Here is a 22,215-nt window from a genome sequence, read left to right on the forward strand (position 1 = left end):
TTTTAGATTTTGATTACACTTTTATCATCAAAATAAGATAAGAAATAGTATTCATTTGCTCTTCTACGTAATATATAATGCATAAAAAGTGATTTACTTACGTTACGAAACAGTTGAGCGAGCGTCAGCGAGTAAATATGGTTAGAAGCCCCGCAGAGCTCGTTTTGTTCCACCTTGACCCCCATGACAATACCACGTGACATCACGTCACACTCGAGTGGTACAACTTTGATGCAAATACAACCTCACGCTTAAAACAGTTAGCCAGGATAGCGCGTGAAAAAGAAAATATGCTAAGAATACATGTCTTGTAGATCTTAAATTTCACAAAATTAAACTTTATTGTAATGTCCATAGAGTTAAGTAGACGTGAAGATAGAAAAGAAATACTACTTATTCCAAGGACGTTATAAAATAGAGGATCTGCCCATATAACAAAATCGTGAAGCCATACGTCACAGCTTCGCCACACCTACTCTGCCCACTCCGAGCCACTAAGATCGCAATGTTTCGACCTAACAATCATGGCGGAAACGAGAGTAGCCAAACAGACGTGCCAGCTCAGACGATTCTCGGTTGTTTTTTGGCTTCATTGAGTTCATATGATAAAGATACGTATGGGCAGATCCTCTATTGTATAATATCCTTGACTTATCCAGTTTCTGTGTGTGTTTTCAAGTACGGAGCACATTCTATTGGGATAATCTATGTATATTTCTTTACAGCTTAAATTTCGCTAGGAATTCAGAATAGCCAGATTTTTGAGATATTTATAAATGAAGAACATGAAATCTAGATATTTATATTTATATTAGAGTCCCCCACAAGATATTTATAATCATGAATTCGTTCCTCTGTATCTCGTTGAGGCTTTAACTTTGAATTCTCGTTTCGTTAACAATATCAAAGCTGTAGCAGTACAGTGACATAAATAATGGGGGGGAACTGTCCCGGACTCCGGATTGGGGAGGAGCAAAACTGGGTAAACGCTTATTTTCACATAAGGCAAGGAGAGGAGTTTTAGCAAACTAAAGATCATTTAAAAAAAAAAAATACCTCAGAAACTTAACAGCACAACGACTCACCAACCTTACGATCATATCCATGGAGCATAAGTTAGGTTCAAAGCTATTTTTCTAGGACACTGTAAAAACCTTTCCAGCCAAACGAGGACGCAAAGTTAAATTTTAGTTGCAGCTTTTCTTGTTTTCATTTAACTTACATCGATTGAAGAGATTTGCAAAATGTCCGAATATAATTTGCAAATGTCCGACTCAAGACAACACCTTGACTGTTTGTCATAATTAAATATTCCACCTAGGTGTTCGAAAGCTAAGTAGATTTTTGATTCATTCTACACATATATACATTCCGATATAATTCCAAAAACATTGTGATTTGCAGTTGTTATGATAAGACTGTAAGAATATGCCAAGCATGTTACTCTCAGATTATTTGGCAATCAAAAACTAATTAGTTTGGTGTTTTATCTTGTACTAAAAATTAAATTATGTATTTCAGTTTCGAAATCAAGCTTTACCACTTGAAGAAAAAATGGAATACGAGAATTACTATGTGATGCCAATATTAGGTGTAGTCGGGGAGCGTTTTGATTTGGTTGGTCAGGGGGTGGGGAGGCTAAAGTGAGTTCTTGCCATGGAGGACAACTAGCCTAGTTGCGTCGATGTAGGAGTGAACCAAAATCTTGACATTTGTGATTATTTACATGAATTATTGGTAACAAATTGAAATATGAGCAAATTTTTAGATCGCTAAGTGTGTCAGGAGTTTAACATAGAAAACACTACACTGAAAGAATTTTGTTCCTAAGAGGGAAATTGTTATTAATCATATGAATATTTGCATGAGTCAAAGAATGCCAAGAGAACATTCAAATTGATAACATATGTAATATTGAAAATAATAGTGGAAATGTGCTGTAACATGTACTTAATATTTTAAATTATTTTCATTTTGTTTACAACTTGCTCTTCTTAATTTTAACAACAATATTTTTTCGGTTGACATTCAAATATAGAAATTAGAAGTATTAATACAGGTAGAGTAAGCAACCTAATACAGAGTTAACATAAATAATTTATTCGTTTTGAAAAGGCTATATTTTCAAAAGTATTACACGTACACACAGGAAAGATATCTATCTATCTATCTATATATATATGTAGATATATACACCCTCTACAAATGTTCAATGTGTGTTCCTTTGGTGACACGACATGTGTCCAGACGACGTCCTTTTCCTTGCATTCCCTCTATTTTCGACAGGTACTGCCACACCAGTGAAGCCATATCTAGCATCTTGGTGCTAGATCTAGCATAATTCACATGCATTTAGCATCTAACATCTTGACTTTAGCATCTTGGCCAAATCTAGCATAATTTCATTCTTAACCTCTGATGACCAGAAAAAGTACGAAAATTTAGATGGTTCGAGGACCGTCGGGAATTATTCTTCTTAGTTGAAGCGATGGTTGGAACAATGAGACTAGTCAGTATTTCCGCGGCTGTAATTTATTGTTGAATTCAGAGAAATGTTCAAAAACAGTAAAACGTGACTACAAAACATTTACTTACCCATAGCTTTATTACTGTCAACAGAAACCTGAATGTTTGGTTATCTGGAATGTTTCTGTCCCTTTCAATTTACAACTTGAGAGGGGAGGGATATGAACATCGGGGGATAGCTAGTAATACACTAAAAGAAATGCTTCAGGCCTGTGTCGGAAGCGGCATGTTGTGTATATATTTCTTAAAATGTTATCCATTCATAAAAAAATAAATTCGACCTTCCTCTCCTATAATGTGCCATTTACCAATTTATTTCATTATCATTCCTGACAGCGTCATATTAGCTTTGTACATGAATACGGTTGAAAGACTTTATTGAAATAATGAAGATAAGTACGGGCGGGTCTTTAAAATTAGTTAGGAAAGATAATTTGAAAATCTCGCATAATTTACAAAAATCTACCATAATTCAGACCCGCGTTTGGCATCATCGCGAGTCTCGAGTATGGCAACCCTGTGCCACACTGCCACACCCGATTGGAAAGATAATAAACTCGTGCTGCCACCTGGAGTACACAAGACAAACTTGGTGAGTTTGTGGTTCTTTTTATACATCTTTCATGTGTATACGTGTATTTTTTTTTTTTTTTTTGAAAATAAAACGAAAGAATCATTTATGCTAACCCTGTATTTTTTTTCTGAAATATCCAAGTATTTGTGCTTGCATATGATCTTGTAATTTTATAAGATACTCATAGTTTTAAATTTATTTCGTTTACTTGTAGGTCTGGGATCCAGATCTCCCCATGGACACCTCTGATTTCCATTCTTACTTGGGCTATAGTGACTACGCAGATATTCCTGACGAAGATCTATCAAAGAAAATCTATCCTGCTACTTTTGAATTTCTTACCAAAGCTAAAGCATATGTCAGAAATATTACAGCAGACGGAAGTAAAGGATTATTTCGTTTCATTTCAATTAATTATAAATTATAGGCTTGATACAACGTATACTGGAAATGTCTTTTCAAAGACACCAAATTGACCCTTATTAGAAACAGATTTAAAGCGAAAATAAATTTCTTTAATTGAAGTTGATATCTCCAAGGTACATCAAATGAATAATTATGGTAAAGACATGAGCAAGGAAAATAACCTTATTTCAAATACACATGCTCATTTCAAGTTGTACCCCTATCATCAAGCGCACAATCATTGGCGCAAAAGGGGCGGGGCTGGGAGGCAGCTTCATTCATCATTCATTTAATAACCTACCGTCTCAGTTGCGAATAACGCTGCAGGACTGGTAGGTGGTTTGTGGAAGCTTTGAAAGAAAATAGTCAATGGAAAGCTTTCTCCATTTGAGGAGGACATGTTTATTGTCCTAAAATGTGAGATTCCAGTGTTCTATTTACTTTCATATACATAAAAAAGTAAGAAAACGAAAAAAAATCTATTACCCTATTTTCTTTGTTTATTCGTCCCTGAGGGTTGTGTTTTATTTATACTGATTTCTTCTCGTCGTTTTTTTTTCTGTTGTTCTTCATTCCGGGACACGTGTTTTTGTAGATGGGAATAGTAACTTGGCTTACCTGGGCTCCTTGTCCACGTGTACCCCACGCTGATTCTTCGGTGAGGGTATACCTACGGGATTGCTAAGGGATAGCGTAGTTTTCCTCATGAACGCCTCGGTGTGGTTTTGCAGCAACTATACGCTGTTTTCATTTATAAATATAAAAAGTAAAACACTCATATGGGAAACAACTTATGAATTTCGGACTATATATGTGCGGTACAGTCCTCATTGCTAAGTGACAGTATTCACCAAGCATTGACAGTATTCACCAAGTCTATCAGCAGTTTAGCATTCAGCGTGAAAGTATTTTGGTAGTAACTAAAGATTTGTTCAAAATCGCATATTTCCTATTTTCCGAAGAAATACCATCTACATCCAAATAAAGACCCCTAGTTAGTGGAATGGCATCGCTAAACCATTCAGGAACAATAAAGCAGCACATAAAAAAACTCACCAGAGAATGCACATAACTTGTCGCATTACTCTATTACTTCTATTCTAAAATCTTTTGGTGTTGCCATCACTGAATCTACAAAAGCCAAGTTCTCTAAAATGAGTAAATTCTCACCCGTGGCAGACGAGTGCACAGATGTAAATATAAGAGAAATTCTGAATATTTGTATATGATACATAGAGGCTTGCAAAGTGAAGGAAACCATCGTTTGTGCTGTTCCAGTTTAGTCTACTAAGGCAGAATGCTTCAAAGAGACAATTATTCAAGAAATTCATAAAGTAGGACTTAGTACTGCAAAACTGACTGCTGTGACTTTCGACTGTGCTTCAAATTTCAGCGGTGAAACATCCGGAGATCAGGCACGTCTCAAAGAACATTCGCCTAGGTTGATTTTCGCTCATTGTAAAAGCCATCTTTTGCAACTGGCTTTGATAAGGGCGAGTGTAACTTCAAAAGATATCAAACTGGTTGTAAATGTAGTGAATAAACTGTACATAGCATTTCATGGGAGTCACAAGCGGCTGAAAGGTCTGCAGGAAATGGAATCTTCAATAGACGCTACTTCTCACAAATTGGTGCAATCTGCTTCCACTAGATGGCTTTCATATGAAAGGTAGTGTTTCTGTGGTAATCAAACATTATGCTGCAATATGCATTGCGTTAGAGCATATCTATGTTGATGCAGGAGACATATCATCAGATGTTGGAGGACTATTGCTGGAACTAAGAAAGACATTAACAACTTTCACACTAGTACTGTTAAATACATTTTTGCAGCCACTTGCAAAACTAAGCAAAAGTCTGCAAATGTCATATGGAAATGATATGGTTACAGCGCTGAGGTGGGTAGAAGGTGTCAATACACGTTTGGAAGATACCATTTTTCACTGCATGCTGAAGTGTTGTAGAAAAGACAAAATCTGAGGGTGTGAGAATGGAAGAAAACGTGAAACCCCAAGGACTCAAGGCTCTTCTCCAATTACAAATCAAAAATTACCAACAACATGAAGGAAAGGTTTGGTGATTCTCTTAAACAGGTGTCACACTTCTATGATGTGCTTAAAAACACCCCCGACTCACCTAACTTAACTGAAGTGGCCAGCATTTGTAATGTTAATAAATGTGAACTCGAAATAGAGTATAACATTTATAAAAGAGTTCCTGCAGGTCCTAACATCATCATCCACCAAAAACTCTTGGATCTTGCCTGTGGAGAAGAAAGAAGAATGTTCCCAACTCTGTCCGAAGTAGCAGGTATTCTTCTATTACTTCCTGTAGGCACAGTAGAAGTAGAGCGTTCGTTTTCTACAATGAACATAGAGTATTATGTTCAGAACGTTGCCGAGTTAGTTGTGAACATGTAAACGATTTAATGAAAATATGTACAGAAGGCCCCTATATTCCTGATATTCGCTCCGGTTCTGAAGAAGAAAAAGAACAAAGGTTAAATGAACTGATAGATTAAACTTGCAATACCTGGTTAAAGCAACCTCACAGAAATGTGTAAATAACTATTATGCATAAAGATACGTGAAAAATAAATGAACGTGGTGCAACGTTGTTAGAACAAAAGTTATGTATGAGGGTAAGTATATGTCTGTGTGTGCATGAGAGTGAGAATAACAAAACGTGTTCATACAATAGCAAATAAAAATGAAAGGAAAGTAGTTTTCTTTTCTCCTATTCATAACTAAAGCAAATAATGCAATCCTTTCCCGAGATTATGGTAAATTTGTAATGTTTATGTAGTATTAAGAAAAGATATGCTTAATAACCGGTTTTTTCTTACATAAAACGCATCATTTACAATTTACACACTCTCTCCAATTTATTACATTCTCCTGAAGAAAACTTCTGGGAAATACCGTGAAGGGAGGTGATAGGACAACACAAACTATCAGCGACGTTCAAGCTTGGTTAAATTAGAAACGTGTGTTTGTACTTTTATTGCACTTCACGAGAAAAAGGGAGGTGATAGGACAACACAAACTATCAGCGACATTCAAGTTTGGTCAACTTAGCTTGGTTAGTTTAATTAGTTGGTAACTGGTAGTAGTGTGCAACTGGTGATTCGTGTATATTATATCCCTTTATATAAATTGTATTCCTATCGTGGGATATATAATAATAACTTGGAAATTTAAGAAATTAATCTCTTATTTGCTTCTATATTAGGTACCAACATACATGGAGCTGTTCTCAAGGCTCTGAAACTTGCCCACGCTGGTAAAACAGAAAAATTTAATTCAACTGCCGAAGGAGAGCAGAGACCAGAACCAACTATTGTCTTCCTAACAGACGGTGAACCAACTGTAGGAGAAACCAATCCCAGCAAAATCATAGCCGATATCAGTGATAGCAATGGAAAAGATCAAGTATCAATTTTCAGTCTTGCTTTTGGCGATGGAGCTGATTATAATTTCTTGAAAAAATTGTCCTTGAAGAATGATGGATATGCCAGAAGAATATATGAAGCATCTGATTCTGATATTCAATTGAAAGATTTTTACGCTGGAATATCATCGCCTTTGCTGGCTAACGTTACTTTCACTTACGCTGCTGATAAGGTAAATTATATATTTTCTTTTTTAAAAAAATCATAAATATATTTCATATATAGTATATATATTTACAGTACATTTTAAAGTTATTTGAGCGATTTAAATTTGTTATATTTTAGTTAATATAAATATATTATTATATTTATATTTTACTTGTCAAAATATGATACGATTTCACTTTTATGTAATGTAATGATCCAAGTTTATTTACCAATGCTTATATTGAAATGAGCTCACAAATTCTCAATGTGAGTATCCTTCTTTACTGTGTAAATGCTAATACGATAATCAGACAGTGGCCAGACGTGTTACAGTATATTCTCATCCAGGGCCGACCTAAGTAATTTGCCACCCTGTGCAATGTAATCATTGCCGCCTCCCTTTCTCCAGTAAGAACAAATCGTAAGAGGCACGATTTTAAGTATGCTACCCCCTTATGAACAGCGAATGGGAGGGAAAGACATTCGCACTCAGAAAGTCCTTAACACTACAAATACAATCTCGTTGTGTCTGTTTTTTTCTTTAAATAATAATCTACCATGATAGTGAAAGATAAAACAAATGTCGAGCTTAAATCTCAATATATCAGTTTTCAATTCCAGTGTAACTTGCTCTTTTATCTTTATTTCTTGATTTTCCTTCTACTTTTTTTTAAACTTGTTTCCACTTGGAACTTGTTTGTGACAAAGGCAAAACTAGTTTTCATAGCAAAATCGTGATAATTAACTAAATGGAACAGGCAGGCCCGTATTTATATATTGTGCGCCCCTGTGCTCTAAATAATTTGCCGCCCCTTTCCGCACAAACTTATGTCTCAAACAAGGAAACAAACCATGATTTTGCAAATACAGAGGGTGTTTCCGATCTACGGTGACGATTTCAAACTGCATTTAGCTTAAGGGAAACCATATCTACACCAGTGGTGCCCACCCCCCTCATGCCCATGACGCACCCCCCTCAATTGTCTATCCGTAGGTGTTCTTCCATGAAAAAAATCTTTTCGATTAATTTTTACACCCCTTCAAACATATTTATATAGATTCTTAACCCCCCAAATATTTCAATGACGCAGTTTGCGTCATAGCCCCCCTTTGTGGGCACCCCTGTCTACACCATCGAGAGTGCTCTATTTGGTGGCCCTCCACCTGGACAATTGCCCGACAGCGAAGTGTCCACTGTAGGAAACTGGCACGGAGTGTAGTAATGTCAAGCCGCAGCCACTTCTTCTGACAGGATTTCCATAGCCCTTCAACGGTGTGGGGTCTCCTGTGAAAGAAGTCTTGACGCGGGTTGAGCGAGATGTGTGATTTGACACCTTGTCTTGATGCACCCACACACGATTATTTTCCCTCCCGTAGAGATTGGAAATGTCATGACGATAAACGGGTGTCAGGACGTTAGTCTGATAATATTCCGAATTCATCTTTGAATTTTTGGTTACACGATGTATGGCCAACTTGCCCTGATACGAGTATCCAACAGTGATCATCAAGCCTGTGCCAAAACTTTTCTTGCATTCACTAAACCATCTTCGAAAGTTGCTCGCACCTGTCGATCGATTAAAAAGTTGCACGTGGCTTGTGACAGTCATCCAGATAAACATATGCCTCGTCCAGTGTTACAACAAATTCCACTTTTCGCATGTCTAACACCGCTCATACAGATTTCGACAATTGGTGCGACGTTCCTAAATGTGTTTTAGCAAGAGCTTTTGAACACGCCCCTTCATGGTGTGCACTATCTTAATTTTTGTCTGTAGCCGGTTCGCGATACTGCTCTGTGTGGGTGGCTTCTCCCTGGTGACCAGAGCCCCGACTTCCCGAATTTTAGCTCGTGTGCAGTTACTGGCAGGCCAAGAGTTGGTCTGTTTCTGCCACACAGCAATCATCCCACGCCTCGCCTTACCTGCCCCTTTCAACGCCTGTGATATACCATTTTTGGACACAGTGAATCCACGCTCCTTGCACAGTTTGACAATGGCACTGTAACTGTAGTTCACGTCGGAAAGGGCAGTTATGTAGCCTTCCCAATAAGCATTTATTTTGGGTGGCATTTGTCCTGATATGCGCTTACCACGCCTGTTACGCAGAGTCAATGGTCCAAGGAACTCACACGACTGGCAGCTTCCTACTCTTCCCGCTTGGTGATGCTGCACAAGGTGTGTAATTTCTTCACCATAGATCGGAAACAACCTCTGTATACCAGCTCTTGTTGAGTAACAGTTGAGGTATTACAAGTTACAACGTAATTTTAAATGCCCTAATTCTCTCACTGAAGATTATGATGTAGTGTTCTACCCGAAGGTAAGTGTTTGATCCGGACTCTGGACAAGGTAAACCCATGGTATTCTGCCATTGCCTTTCGTGGGATGATGATGACGTACTAAGGACGGAACCTACAGCTTAACTTGGGATCCGAACCACTTATGTCTTCACCAGGAATCAAACCCGGAATCCCTTGATTACAAGGCAACGAGCTTAACCACTCATCCATTTAGAAAAAAATAATTGTTTATATTATTCACCGTCAGTAAAGGTTTAATAGCATCTATAATAATAATACAATAAGCTGTGTGTCTGTCTAGCGCTTTTCAATTCGAGAACCATAATAGATAGAAACATGACATTTTAATGTATTTTAAAGCTCTCAGAGAAATGATCCAAATGACCCGCTCCAGATCCCTAGGTCACAGCTGAGCTGAGATATGGGGGTGCAAAGTCCCCATAAGAATAACATGGGGACATTTTAAAAATAATCGAAAACGACTAATATTAGAGTTGAATTCATAGTTTTTAGGGTCGCTGAGATGAATAGTGACAATTTTAATACAATTCAACTTCAAGTTCATATGCCACTCCCCAGGGAGAGGGCGAGATTTTAAAAGTAATTGAAAACGACAGATATTAATGTTGAATTCATATTTTTGGAGGTTACTGAGTTTAACAGTATCAGTTTTCATGATGTTCAAGTTCATCCTCATCCCTTGGAGTTGGGGTGGGAGAGGATGGCATTTTTAAAAATAATCAGATAAGGTAGCTAATTAGTAACTACTGTAATTAGAGCAAATTAAACATATTAACATAGCTTTTCGCGTATGCGCGAGACTCTGTGGGTTGTTAGTTTTAAATATTACTTTGTTGCGAATAATATTTAAAAAATTCAAAATTTTGCTGACCCCTAAATTCTGCAACCCTGTGTTTGAGCACAAAATAGCACTTACCTAAATACGGACCTGAGAACAGGTATTTGCTACTGTTCGCGCATTGAGTTCTTGTATTTGACAACAATCAAGCAATTCCTGCTGGGATTTGTTTGACTATTTGCTTTAGCACTGTCCATGTAACCTTAAACTAATGTAACCTAAACATGATTTATGAATGTAGTATTCAAATAGAAGGTCAACTTACTAAATTTAATTACCATCATCATGAAGTCTGTGTCCAACAAAAAATATTTATTTTAAATAATATAGTTATGACAGACTTTGCTGCCCCATGCAAATGCACGTGTTGCACATATGGTGGAGCCGTCCCTGTTCTCATCAATGGTTCAAAGGCAGCGCTAATGTAGTCTTGAAGTTTACGCATTTGTAGACATTGTCCTTCATATATTCCCATAGAAAGAAAGAAAAAATACGAAGAGCTAAGTCTGGTGGGTAACACTTTCTAATGTATGCTCACCTTGAAAGTCGAAGGTCACCGATGGAAGTCCCCTGACAATTTACTCTTACAAACATAGGGTCGCAATCTGGAGCTCAGACCCTTCAGCCACAAAATTGGGAAAGTTAAAGGGGCTGAGATCCCTTGAACCCTTCCAATTTTGTAACTCAAGGAGCTAAGCTCCCACTCTTCAATGTTTTAGTATCATTTTGGTATAGTTATACGTACGAAAAAAATTTTGTAAAAAAAAAATATACATATAGTAGTATTGTGAACCTATTTTTTAAAATTATTAAAATGTATAGAAAGTAGCTACTAGAAACTCGTTTCTTTAGTTGAAAAGAATATATTTTTATGCTGTATAGATTTTTGGGAAATAAAAATATTGTATTTTACTTTAGTGTTTTTAAAGTAATAAATTTAAACATTTAACATAAGAAAAAGTGTAGAAAATGTTAGTTTATAAAACAACGTAGTTTTTTATATACTATTAAATATATATTCTTGTTGTTTTTGATTTTTTGTTACAATTTTAAAAAGTAACTTAAAGTTATATACTTCTAAAAAGTGCTAAATTGCAGTAATACAATTTTTATAATTTCGTTAAAATTTTACACCTGCTTTTAAATTTTTTAAATAAATTTTTTATAAACTAAAACATTTTTACATTATTTATTTTAACATTATACTAAAATAAAATATTTTTAACATCTTGTTTAACAGTTTTGTTATTATTTACAAAGAAATTGTATAATGTTGTACAATAACATAACAAAATTGTTTACCACCTTAACGTACAATGTCAAACATTGCTTGTAACACACAAATGCATAACAACGAAAATAAAATTAATAAAATTTTAAAATGTAGCTAAAATTTGTTTTTTTTTTTTTTTTAATATGTTTTAAATAATTAAACCTTAAAAACTACAGCTTCACAGTATATAGTTACTCTTCTTAATGATCGATTCTAGGTTATTTAAATACTATTAAATAAACTTTATACGACTATTTTCTTTCTCTTAGTTCAGAATTGTTATTGGCAGATTATGCTTGATGGTTTTTTCTTACTCTGTGATTCAATTATTCAGTGTTACTACCAGACCCGAAGCTAGTGGATGCCCAGGGGGGCTGAGCCTTCTGAAAACACCTTGATCCCCAACTCAAAGTTTGAGTTATTTGTTCATAAGAATATGTTCAAAAACACGCAGTGAAGAATGTATGGTAAACTCAAATTAAATTTATCAAAAAGAAATTCTTGGTACTCCTTGTTTTAGTGTTTTGGCTGCGGGCCTAGTGAACATTTTTGTCGATTTATTAATACCTAATTAATAACGACTCTCTTGTTTGTCATTCACAGAAAATACGTTAAAACTTTCTTGTTATTCTGGTGGTAGTCTTTGATAGGACTACCCCGGCTACCTCTCTTCTCTTTGATTTTACTTTTCTTCCTGCTGTAACCTATATCTATTTGATAACATATTTAGCGAAAGATTTTATTTAAAAAAATCTTTTGGGTTTTGTAACAACGCTTTTACTAATTTCTAGTATGTAGTTTATATTCAATATTCTCTTGGATTCCTTTGTTCCAATCACTCGACCATTTTACACATAGTCCATATTTTAGTACGAGCTTGTAAAAAGTAAAATGCAGTTCTCATTTGGCATTATCTTAATTATCTTCAACACAAGCATGATTCTAATCAACTTTTAGCATAAAGTTTTACTATTTTTCACTCATAGCAATAAAACTAAAACATTTTTCTACAAAATATTTCATTAACGGTGTATATCCATCACCCCTACTAGGTTGATAATTTAACTACAAGTTGTTATTCGTTATTTTATTAAAATTTGGATGTTTCAGTAAATTCGTACCGCAATTAAACTATATTTTCTCTAAACTAACTAACTAACTAACTCTATGGCGTATGGAACCCGGAGATTCAATGCCGTGTTCACAGAAGCTCTTCACTGACTTCTATTTTTAGCCAACTGGATCCAGTTTTTATTTTGTATTCCTATTTCTGCGAGATTCATTTTAATAATGTCCTCCCGTCTGCAACTAGGTCTTCTCAATGGTCGTTTTCCGATTAGTCTTCCGGGCTACATGGCCTGCCCACCTAAGTCTCCTAGATTTGATGGCCGTCATAATGTTTGGTAAACCATATAAATTGTGCAGTTCCACGTTATGAAGTTTCCACCATTCCCCATTCTCGTTCCTCTTGGGTCCGAATATTCGTCTCAGGATCTTGTTCTCAAATACCTTCAGTCTGCGTTCTTCCCTCAGAGTTAGCGACCATGTTTCACAACCATATAGAACAACAGGCATGATTATCGTTTTATATATTTTAACCTTCAAATTCCTCGACAGAATTCGTGACGACAAGATATTTTGAACTGAAATTTTCTCTAAAACTTTGTAAAAAGCAACTGAAATTAATTCAATCATGTTAAATATATATGCGCGTCACTAAGGAAATATTTTGTAGAAAATATTCTTTGTTGAAGGATAATCATTGAAATTATTTTAGACTAGCTCACGCGCGCTAATTAAATAGAACACAGTTCTAATATGAGCGTGAATCTCCTTCCCACTTCCCTGCAAGCCCCTTTACGAACACAAGTAAAGGACAGGAAGACTCTCAAAGGGAGTGAATTGCTATGGACAAACAATAAATGTAGTATTTTAATATATAGAATGTTGGGGGGAGTTTCTGGCAAACTTGGATAAATAATAGATGATACCAGATAAAAATATCTTTTTTTTCTTATAATTCCATATCCGAGTACGTCTCTTCGAAATTGCCATCTTGCAATAGATTTTGTCATTCAGATTAAAGCAAAGTGTTTGAACTGTCCATCAACTCTATACAGAGCTCCTCTACTGGTTGCCTTTCACAAGGGTATCGACCTTAACGTCCTAGTGGCAATATTAAACTAATAGGGTCAAAACGACGAATAAAATGTGGAATAATTTTTTTTTAAAAAAAGACAAGGTTTTCTTTGAAAATTTGCATGAGAACTGGCAAATCTACACGAAATTTAGAATCGATCACCGAAATCGGTACGTTTCTAGCACTTGTAGTTTTCGAGGTTTGATTATCGAAAGAACTGGCCACAAATATATAAACTTTTCTAGTATTTTTATATATAGGTGATTGTTAAAAGTTTATTAAGTTCCAAAGGTGGCTCGTGAGGGAAGTCACATCAATAAGATTTATTGTTTCAAAGTAAGGGGAGAAAAACCTAATTGTTGTAAATAGAAATTAGAACATTAAGTAACTGTTCTTTTCTTCGTTTGAAGCGATACCACTCTAATTTTTACCAATGTGACCAATGTTTTACCAATTCCCTCAAGATCCGCCCCTAGTCAGTTCTTCTTAATATCTTGTTGACTTTTAATATTTTGCGTCGACTAATTAATAATTTTCTTCTTCCATCACGATCCCTAATATATATAATTTCTGTGCATTCTAACTAGTTTTACTTTCTTTTTCAGCCTTTTCGTACTTGCTGCAGCTTTTTCAAATACTTCTTCACTGCTTTCAGTTGCACCCACTTGTTTACTTTTTCTTCCCATCTATACTTGGAAAGTTTCTTTGTTGTTCTTATTTATTTATTACCCATGATCAGAGTCGGATTTAGGTTTAGTGGGGCCCTAAACTGTTGAAGGTAATGGGGCCCTTTACGTGTCCAGGTGAACATAGGCACCCAATATACAGAAATGGATAAACTAATGATATTTTAGGAAGCAGACTAGCAGAAGCGACGTCATTACTTACATCACAGTAGTCTACACAACAGGAAGCACTGTTGCTACGTCCTACGTATATGTAAATTTTATTTTATTGATTGATTTTCTTATACATTAGAAATGGATATCCAGTTTTCTTCAGGTTTTCGGGGCCCCCAAGACAGTGGGGCCCTAAACTATAGCTTGTTTAGCTTATACGTTAATCCGGCACTGCTCATGATTCCATTGTCTTATACAATATTAGGAAAATATTGAATGCGCAAGTTTCATTTAAATATGTGACCAATATCACGCCCGTGAGTTTTCTGGAGATTTTCCATTTCCTCCCACATTCCTATTCCATGAACTTATTCTCACAATCACTCACTTTCATTAATTATCCATCTCCCTTAGCTTTCAGAACATAACCATAGGTCATAACATTAAAACAATATATATATTTCAATTTTCCTTTTAAATATTTGCCTTTGATTCCACACCTTATATTTTTCGTTTTTCTAAATGTTTAGTTTGCTCTATTTGTGCAATCGTCATCATTATAGGTATTCTGCCCATATTGGCAGGTCACTTGCCGCAGCTAAGAAGCTGCCATGCTCCACGGTCTTCCGCTAACCCCTTCGTCTTCATGTATGATCTTTCTGCTTTTATATCGTTCATTAGTTGTAACCTCCTTCGCCTCCTCTCTCTCTTTCCTGCAACCATACCCTCTAGCACATACCTCATGATACAATTTCTTCTTAAACAATGTTCTAATTAGTTTCGCTTCCTCTTCTCAATAACGTTTAAAATTGTTCTTTTCTCCCCCACCATTTCTAATACACTCTCATTTCTTTTCCGCTCGACCCAACAAATTCTCTCCATTCTTCTCCATACCAACATTTCCAGTTCCCGCCCCATACAGTACAAAATGTCCATACGAAACATTTTAAAAGACTTTTTATCAACTTTTTATTCAATGTCCCACAAAACAGACTTTTCTTCCTCCTAAAGGCTTCTTTCTCCATTCCTATCCTTGCTTTTATTTTACGTTCGCACTTCATGTCATTACTAAGAATACTACCCAGATATCGAAAACTATTCACTTGTTCTATTTTCTCCCCTTCCACTTTTATATTTGACACTGACCTCTTCGTTCCAATCATTATTTATGTTCTCTTTGTGCTAGCAGTAAACTAGGGAAAATAAAGTGGTGGTTTCCCGTTGGCTTCCACTCCGCAGTATCCTAACGGTTAAAGTCACTCTGACCACGCCTGGGACTAATGTCCAAGTTCAAGTACCAATTACTATGATTTCCGCAGACTTGGCTACTGAAGAACTGCTGCCTTTTCCCAGAACGCTCTTGGTCTGGCTACTCCATTTACACCAGACCGGTAGAGGTGGCCCTTCTGGTAGTGAACTACGACCAACAAAGCTCTAAATTTCTTTGTAGCACGCAATCCTCCGCACCCGACATATAAGTATCTTCGTGAAGGTGGTGTTTATCGGGGAGGATTTGTGTAAAAAAAATATTTTAAAAAATCAAATCTTTAATTTAAGCCACTCACTTATGCCCTTTAGTCTAAAGGAGATGAATGAAAGTGAGACATCATAAAAAACTAATAAGATGAAAATGTGGAAGGAATCGAAGAACCCATGTACACAATATTGTATACCATAAGTTCAAATCGCATGGATTCGAACCAGAAACCCATTTATATCAGGGGCGAATACTCCATCACTGAGCTGCCGTATTCCCTAAAGAAAATGTAATTTCAAAGTACGTGTCTATAGTTCAACATACTAGTTCTTCATTACATATCAATGAACCAAAACAAGTAGAAAGTATTACTAAAAACTGACATATAGAAGGAGTATCGTGAAGTTTTAATTATGATAGTAAAAAAAGATTATCAGGATACAGTTATCGTTGTGATTTGTAGCTGTTAACCCCTCTCTTTGTACTCACCACCAGAGCCGTAGCTAAGGGGGGGCCAGCGGGGCGCCCGCCCCGGGCGCTGATAGCAAGGGGGCGCCGGACGAGCAAGGAGAAAGAAAAAGTAGTGTTGGACATGAGTAAAAGACGAGTCTCCCCCAGAAAGTATTGGCGCCCTATTCGATCAATATTGCTGTCGGTTATCAATGAAATACGTAGATTTCTTAAAAATTTTCTTGCTCGCTTCGCTCGCAATCCAAGAGTTTAAATAAGTCACAACAAGTTTTTACTTATTACTTAAAGAGTTATTGTAGATGATATGAAATTATATGAATTATGAATTCTTAATGACATGTGGTATACAAGCTGCCGAGTAATGACTTATAGTGTACGCAGGAGCATTTTCATAATCAGAAACGAGCAAAGTCGTGTTCGGTGTTTTGACAGTGATGAGTTTGCTTAATTCAAAACGTTTTTCTACCCAATCAGATTAATCTTGACGCACAGTGGGGCCAAAGCACTGAATTCTTGGCAAAAATAAGAATTCGCAATATGAAGCAGAAAATTGAAAGGAAACCAATTATTTCGGTGTGTGAAGTGGCTATAATAATGTTATTTCGACATTATTTCATCAGAAACAGAGTTTTACATCATAAAAGGAAACATTCCTTATATTCGCGCCTAAATTATATAACAGATTATGTGATTGGCATAAACAAACGCATGGGCAATATGCTTTGATTTGGAAATTTACGATTGGCTTACATTCTTACGCATGAAAGAAAAAAGTGTACTTATTCATTTTACAACTGAAGAGTAATAAAATTGAAGAGAAGTTCTTGCTTCTCAAAATTATTTCAAAGTTGTGGAGGATTCGTTATGACAATGAAGATGCAAGGACGCTTCAATACATAAAAATTATCTCATCACAAGTTCTCGATATGAATATATTATCAGATATATTAAACATATGCCGCCTTATGCAGGGTCGTTTTTTCGTATGATTAGCGTCATACTAAAAGTCTGACTACTGCAGGAAACATACGTTAGTTGAACTCTTGAGTATGGCACTAATTAAGCGTCAGAACGACTCTGCATAAGGCCCATTATGATTTACAAGCATCAGTAACCTGTTCAGGTTGTTTCATATATTGCATCGTGTATTACGTGAGCTCATTTCAGGGTTTGATTGGGACACTCTGAGCTGGAGCGAGCGTAGGCTCATTACAGTTGATTCCAATGTCACTTCTGTGCACGCATCACAAAAAACACAATACTGAATTGATCAACACCATTTGGAATATAGTTCTACCTTATAGGCCATAGATGGTTTAGCATTGGCGTTTCAAAATGTCGCCACCATTAATCAAATACGTTTGACTAGAGTTTAGTTCTGTTAGTGAATGCCAGAGAAGTATGACTAGATGTTAGAAACAAGATGGGTCCTGGGGCGAAGCCCCCCAACGAGATCTGGGTTCAAAATTCCAGAATCGATCTATATTCAACTTTGTCACTGCGTGCATGGGGATCACACGTCTAATAACCTAACACTTGCTCTCACATTCATTCCAGCTCAATTCAAAAACAGCATTGCATCCAGAATGCGGTTTTCCTCAAACATTTTAATGCGCTATATTTCTCAAGAAAGCAAATATGTGCAGGTTTTCTCTTTGCGTACAGTAAGAACAATGTTTCCGCTACGACATATTAAAAAACCACAGACATATTATGTCATATTTTCTACTAAAACGCCATTCTATCGTTTGACCATAGTTTATATGCTTTCAGTACCACAGCATTTTCCAAATATGATGTTAAGTAGGGGATTATCATAGGGATATGATAGATATTAGCATCATTTCAAATATGATTATTGACTACACATCACATCAACATTCTAAATATACAAAACGAATGTCGGTATACATATCGGACGTGTCACCATTTTTACCAGCCACTGAATATCTACATGCAATGTAGGAATAGTCGCATTCAAAGTCAATTTCCTTTCTTCTGTCACTAAGCAGCGCCTTTCCGGCTTCGGCGGATAACTAAATTTATACGTCCCATGAGTTCATTGTAAACTGCTATCACGTCTTTTCCTGCACACTATCTTATGTGTGCATTATTAAGGTTTCATTATAACAAATTATATCGAGTCAATCTTTTACTTCATTTTTCGAGTTTTTGCTAAGAATTGTTTGGTTTGGCCCCACTGTGTGACGGTGAGAATGAAGATATGAAAGTGAGAAGAGTGAAGAGACACATTCAAGCTGCTGTTTGTGCGGGAATGTTAAAAATAAAGGTAAACGAGAGGAACAATAATATTTTCGAACTTCAAACAGTTGTAGAATAGGGGCTGAAGTAATCAGAACTTATCCCTAAGAAGTTCGACTTTTTCAGACACTAATCACTACCAATGATTTATTTTCAAATTCCATTGACATATCGAATGCTTCCAATTTGGAGGAATTTATTGGGGTCATTTTTTCATCAATTATTTGTATCGCCAGCATATTTTGTGCATACGTGTCTAGTTGTGTGATGTTTTTATCTACATACATACAAAACATAAGTACACACATTCTTTATATATGTACGTGTTAGAGTATTTTAATATGTTAATTAATAATAAGTACCTTAAATGCGGAACTTTCATTCATTAACAAATTAATTACTATAATTTCAGACATATGTAGTAGCCAAAGTATATTTTCGATTTTAAGTACAAACACAGAACATATTCTTCACCTCCATCGATCAATATTTAGAAATTCACAAAGAAGACTCCTTCTGAATTTCCACTACATTTCACAAAATTTCTTTACCATAAAGAGATCGAAATTAAAATGTTATTGATGTGGTCACATACAGAATAAAATTAAAAAGTTTACAATGATTATTGGAAATATTGCTGTCACCCATTTCGAACAATTTAGAAGCACATAGTTTTTAATGTATTGAAATTTCATTTCTTATCGATAGTATGAAACGTTGTAAATAGTAGTAACTTTCCATAACTGTTCTCCTAGTGAATTTGTAGACAACCAAAGGTAATTTTGTCAAGTTTAACAAAAAGTCCAAAATAAGAGACTTGAAAACAGCTTTTATTTGAAAAAGGATACATAATGATCGTTTTTGGTTTTTGCAATGGCCTTTCCAAGATTAATAAAAATTCAGCGTAGCATAACAACAAAAGCTGCTTTTCTTTTATATATATATATATATATATATATATATATATATATATATATATATATATATATATATATATATATATATAATGATTGATAAAGTGAGTGTAGGGGGCGCCGAATTCTACTTCGCCCCGGGCGCCGAAATCTCTAGCTACGGCTCTGCTCACCACCTAGATTTACACATTTCCAGCGTTCCTTTACTTTACGAATTTTGAAGAAGTGTAGAAGTCTGCATATTGTGGTTTAAACTACTCTTCCACCTCATGAATGACGTAATCTGTGTTGTCAAAATGGCGACCACGCAACGGATTCTTCATTTGGAGAAACAAGAAAAAGTCACTGGGTGCGAGCTCGAGGGAATAAGATGGATGCTGCAATACCTGGAAGCCACACGCTCTTGCTTTGTCGACAGCAGCTTGAAATGATTGAGCTGGTGCTTCTGGAAAGGTGTCAGCAAACGAAGAACCCAGTGCGCAGATACCTTAGACATGTGAAATTCTTCATGAATATTTTTTCACACACTAGCATAACTGAAACCAGTCTTCTTTATAATCGTTTGGATGGTTACATGTCTATCTTCGAGGATTAAACACTCCTCTTTTTTTCACAGTGGCCTCATAGTCCGTCAGAGATGGACTTCCAGGTATTTGGTCATCTGTGAGGAACAAATGTCCAATTCGGAAGTTCCGTTTGCACTTTACAATGGCGTCATAAAATGGACGACCATCGCCATACAGCTTTTATCTAGTCATGAATTTGTCTAACATTATCACCTTGCAAGAACTTTATCACACCGCGAGCTTCAATCTTATCCACCTTACACTTTGGTCACTTTCGGCACACCCTGTAAAAAATTAACAATCGTTTGGGGCTAATTTCCTTAACATCATGCACATTAGAACTAAAAATAACATTGACAAAATTTCATCATCATATCTTAATAACTTTCTGGTGATAATCAAAACTCTACGATACGCCCTCGTAAGTTAGGAAATAAATAATAAATGTTAGTGTTAGTTAGGAATAGACGATAAAGTAAAAATTATAATTATATGACCAATTTTACAAACTTAACTTGAAAGCGGAGCAATGGATATCCTTACAAAATTGGTTTGACTAAAATTGGTGGTTCTCAGTTTTTATCAGTTTCATCATGGACTTTAAACATATTCTCAAGTTTGCTGCCATTCTTTAAACTAACCAATCTGAAAGTAATGACTCAAAACAATTCCTCCGTGATTTGTTCTTATCTTTTATCAGAATTTAGGAAGTTGAGTTGATTTTGAGTTTTTAACGTCCCGTTCAGCAGTGAGGCTATACGAGACGTAGACCTACTGATTAACATGGAATCCGAACTACATGTGCTCCCGCCGGGAATCGAACCCGGGTCTCCCACGTGAGAGGCGCGTACGCTAACCTCCTAGCCACGAAGGAGCTCAGAATTTAGGAAGTAAATATGTGGTGATTCTGTGGTATAGACCGATATAGAATTCGAATATGAAGTGTGACAGTTATAAACAGTACGTAGGCTATACGTATTGTCTTTTTCATGGTGGGATTTTTATAAAGTCTGTTATTTCATTCGTTTTGAAACGACAGCCAGAAGACAGTTATTAACATAAAAACTTTACACGGTTTCCAATTTATTTAATTATTATCTTTCATTAATAACTAATGTTAAAAGGCAATTTGTGTCTGGAATTTATCCCTTTTAAGGAAATTTCGTTCATTTTCTAAAGGAGCATTATTGAAAATTTTTGGTTCTTACTTTTGTTTTCATTTGTTAATTAGTGAATATAAATTTGAATCTAAATATCAGCGGTATGAAATTGTATCAGACATTTTTTTTTTTTTTTTTTTTTTAATTTTTGAAATTGGAAAGCATGAAAGGAAGGACGTTTACTTTTAAAAGGAACTTTCTTAACATTGTTAATAATCAATTGAAATTAGTTCTGTTTTCAGTGTAAATATTTATTACTTTAATTATTAAGTTTAAGAGCCTGCCATACTAAAAATAATACAAAATTTACCATTTTTCTTTTGCTTATTTATTCATAAGTGAAAGGAGATAATGAAATGCAAGTTACCACAATCATAGATAATGTTATTCTACAACAGAAATATGAACGTGAAGAATGTTCATTGTTGCCAACCATAGAAATGAAATGAAATGAAATCTTTGAGTTTTACGTCCCACGGTTATGCCGGTTAGGCTAAAGGAGACGGTGATAATGAGTAATGAATGAAATGGTGGAATGAAGAAAGTGGGAGGAAACGGGAGAACCCCAAGAAAACCCACGCACACGGTGTTTGTCCACCACAAAGTTCACTTGGCGGGAGCAAGGTTTGAACCCGAGACCCCTAGCACCAGAGGTGGCCAACCATAGAAATGACAGAGTTACCAAAATAACAATTCCCCTAAAATCCAAGTTAAGACAGCGATTAGAGAAACGAACTCAAATGTATTTGATTACGTATCATGTTGTTTTGAAATCTTGTGAACTACTTTTTACATAACATTATAATTTAATTTTAATAACTGTATGTTAAAACTATTTTGTTTATTATA

The 22,215-nt window shown here is 35.7% G+C and overlaps 1 protein-coding gene across 1 annotated transcript in view; it reads left to right on the forward strand.

Annotated features, from left to right (window-relative positions):
• LOC145693616 (inter-alpha-trypsin inhibitor heavy chain H4-like) overlaps positions 1-22,215 on the forward strand; it is a 139,083-nt gene that overhangs the window by 66,608 nt on the left and 50,260 nt on the right. Inside the window, exons 8-9 of the mRNA XM_081769769.1 lie at positions 3,315-3,483; positions 6,737-7,128. Of these exons, the coding sequence (XP_081625895.1) occupies positions 3,315-3,483; positions 6,737-7,128 (561 nt within the window). The remainder of the gene's footprint in view (positions 1-3,314; positions 3,484-6,736; positions 7,129-22,215) is intronic.

Source organism: Thermobia domestica, chromosome 8 (assembly GCF_964235325.1).
Source record: "Thermobia domestica chromosome 8, izTheDome1.hap1.1, whole genome shotgun sequence".
NCBI lineage: Eukaryota > Metazoa > Arthropoda > Insecta > Zygentoma > Lepismatidae > Thermobia > Thermobia domestica.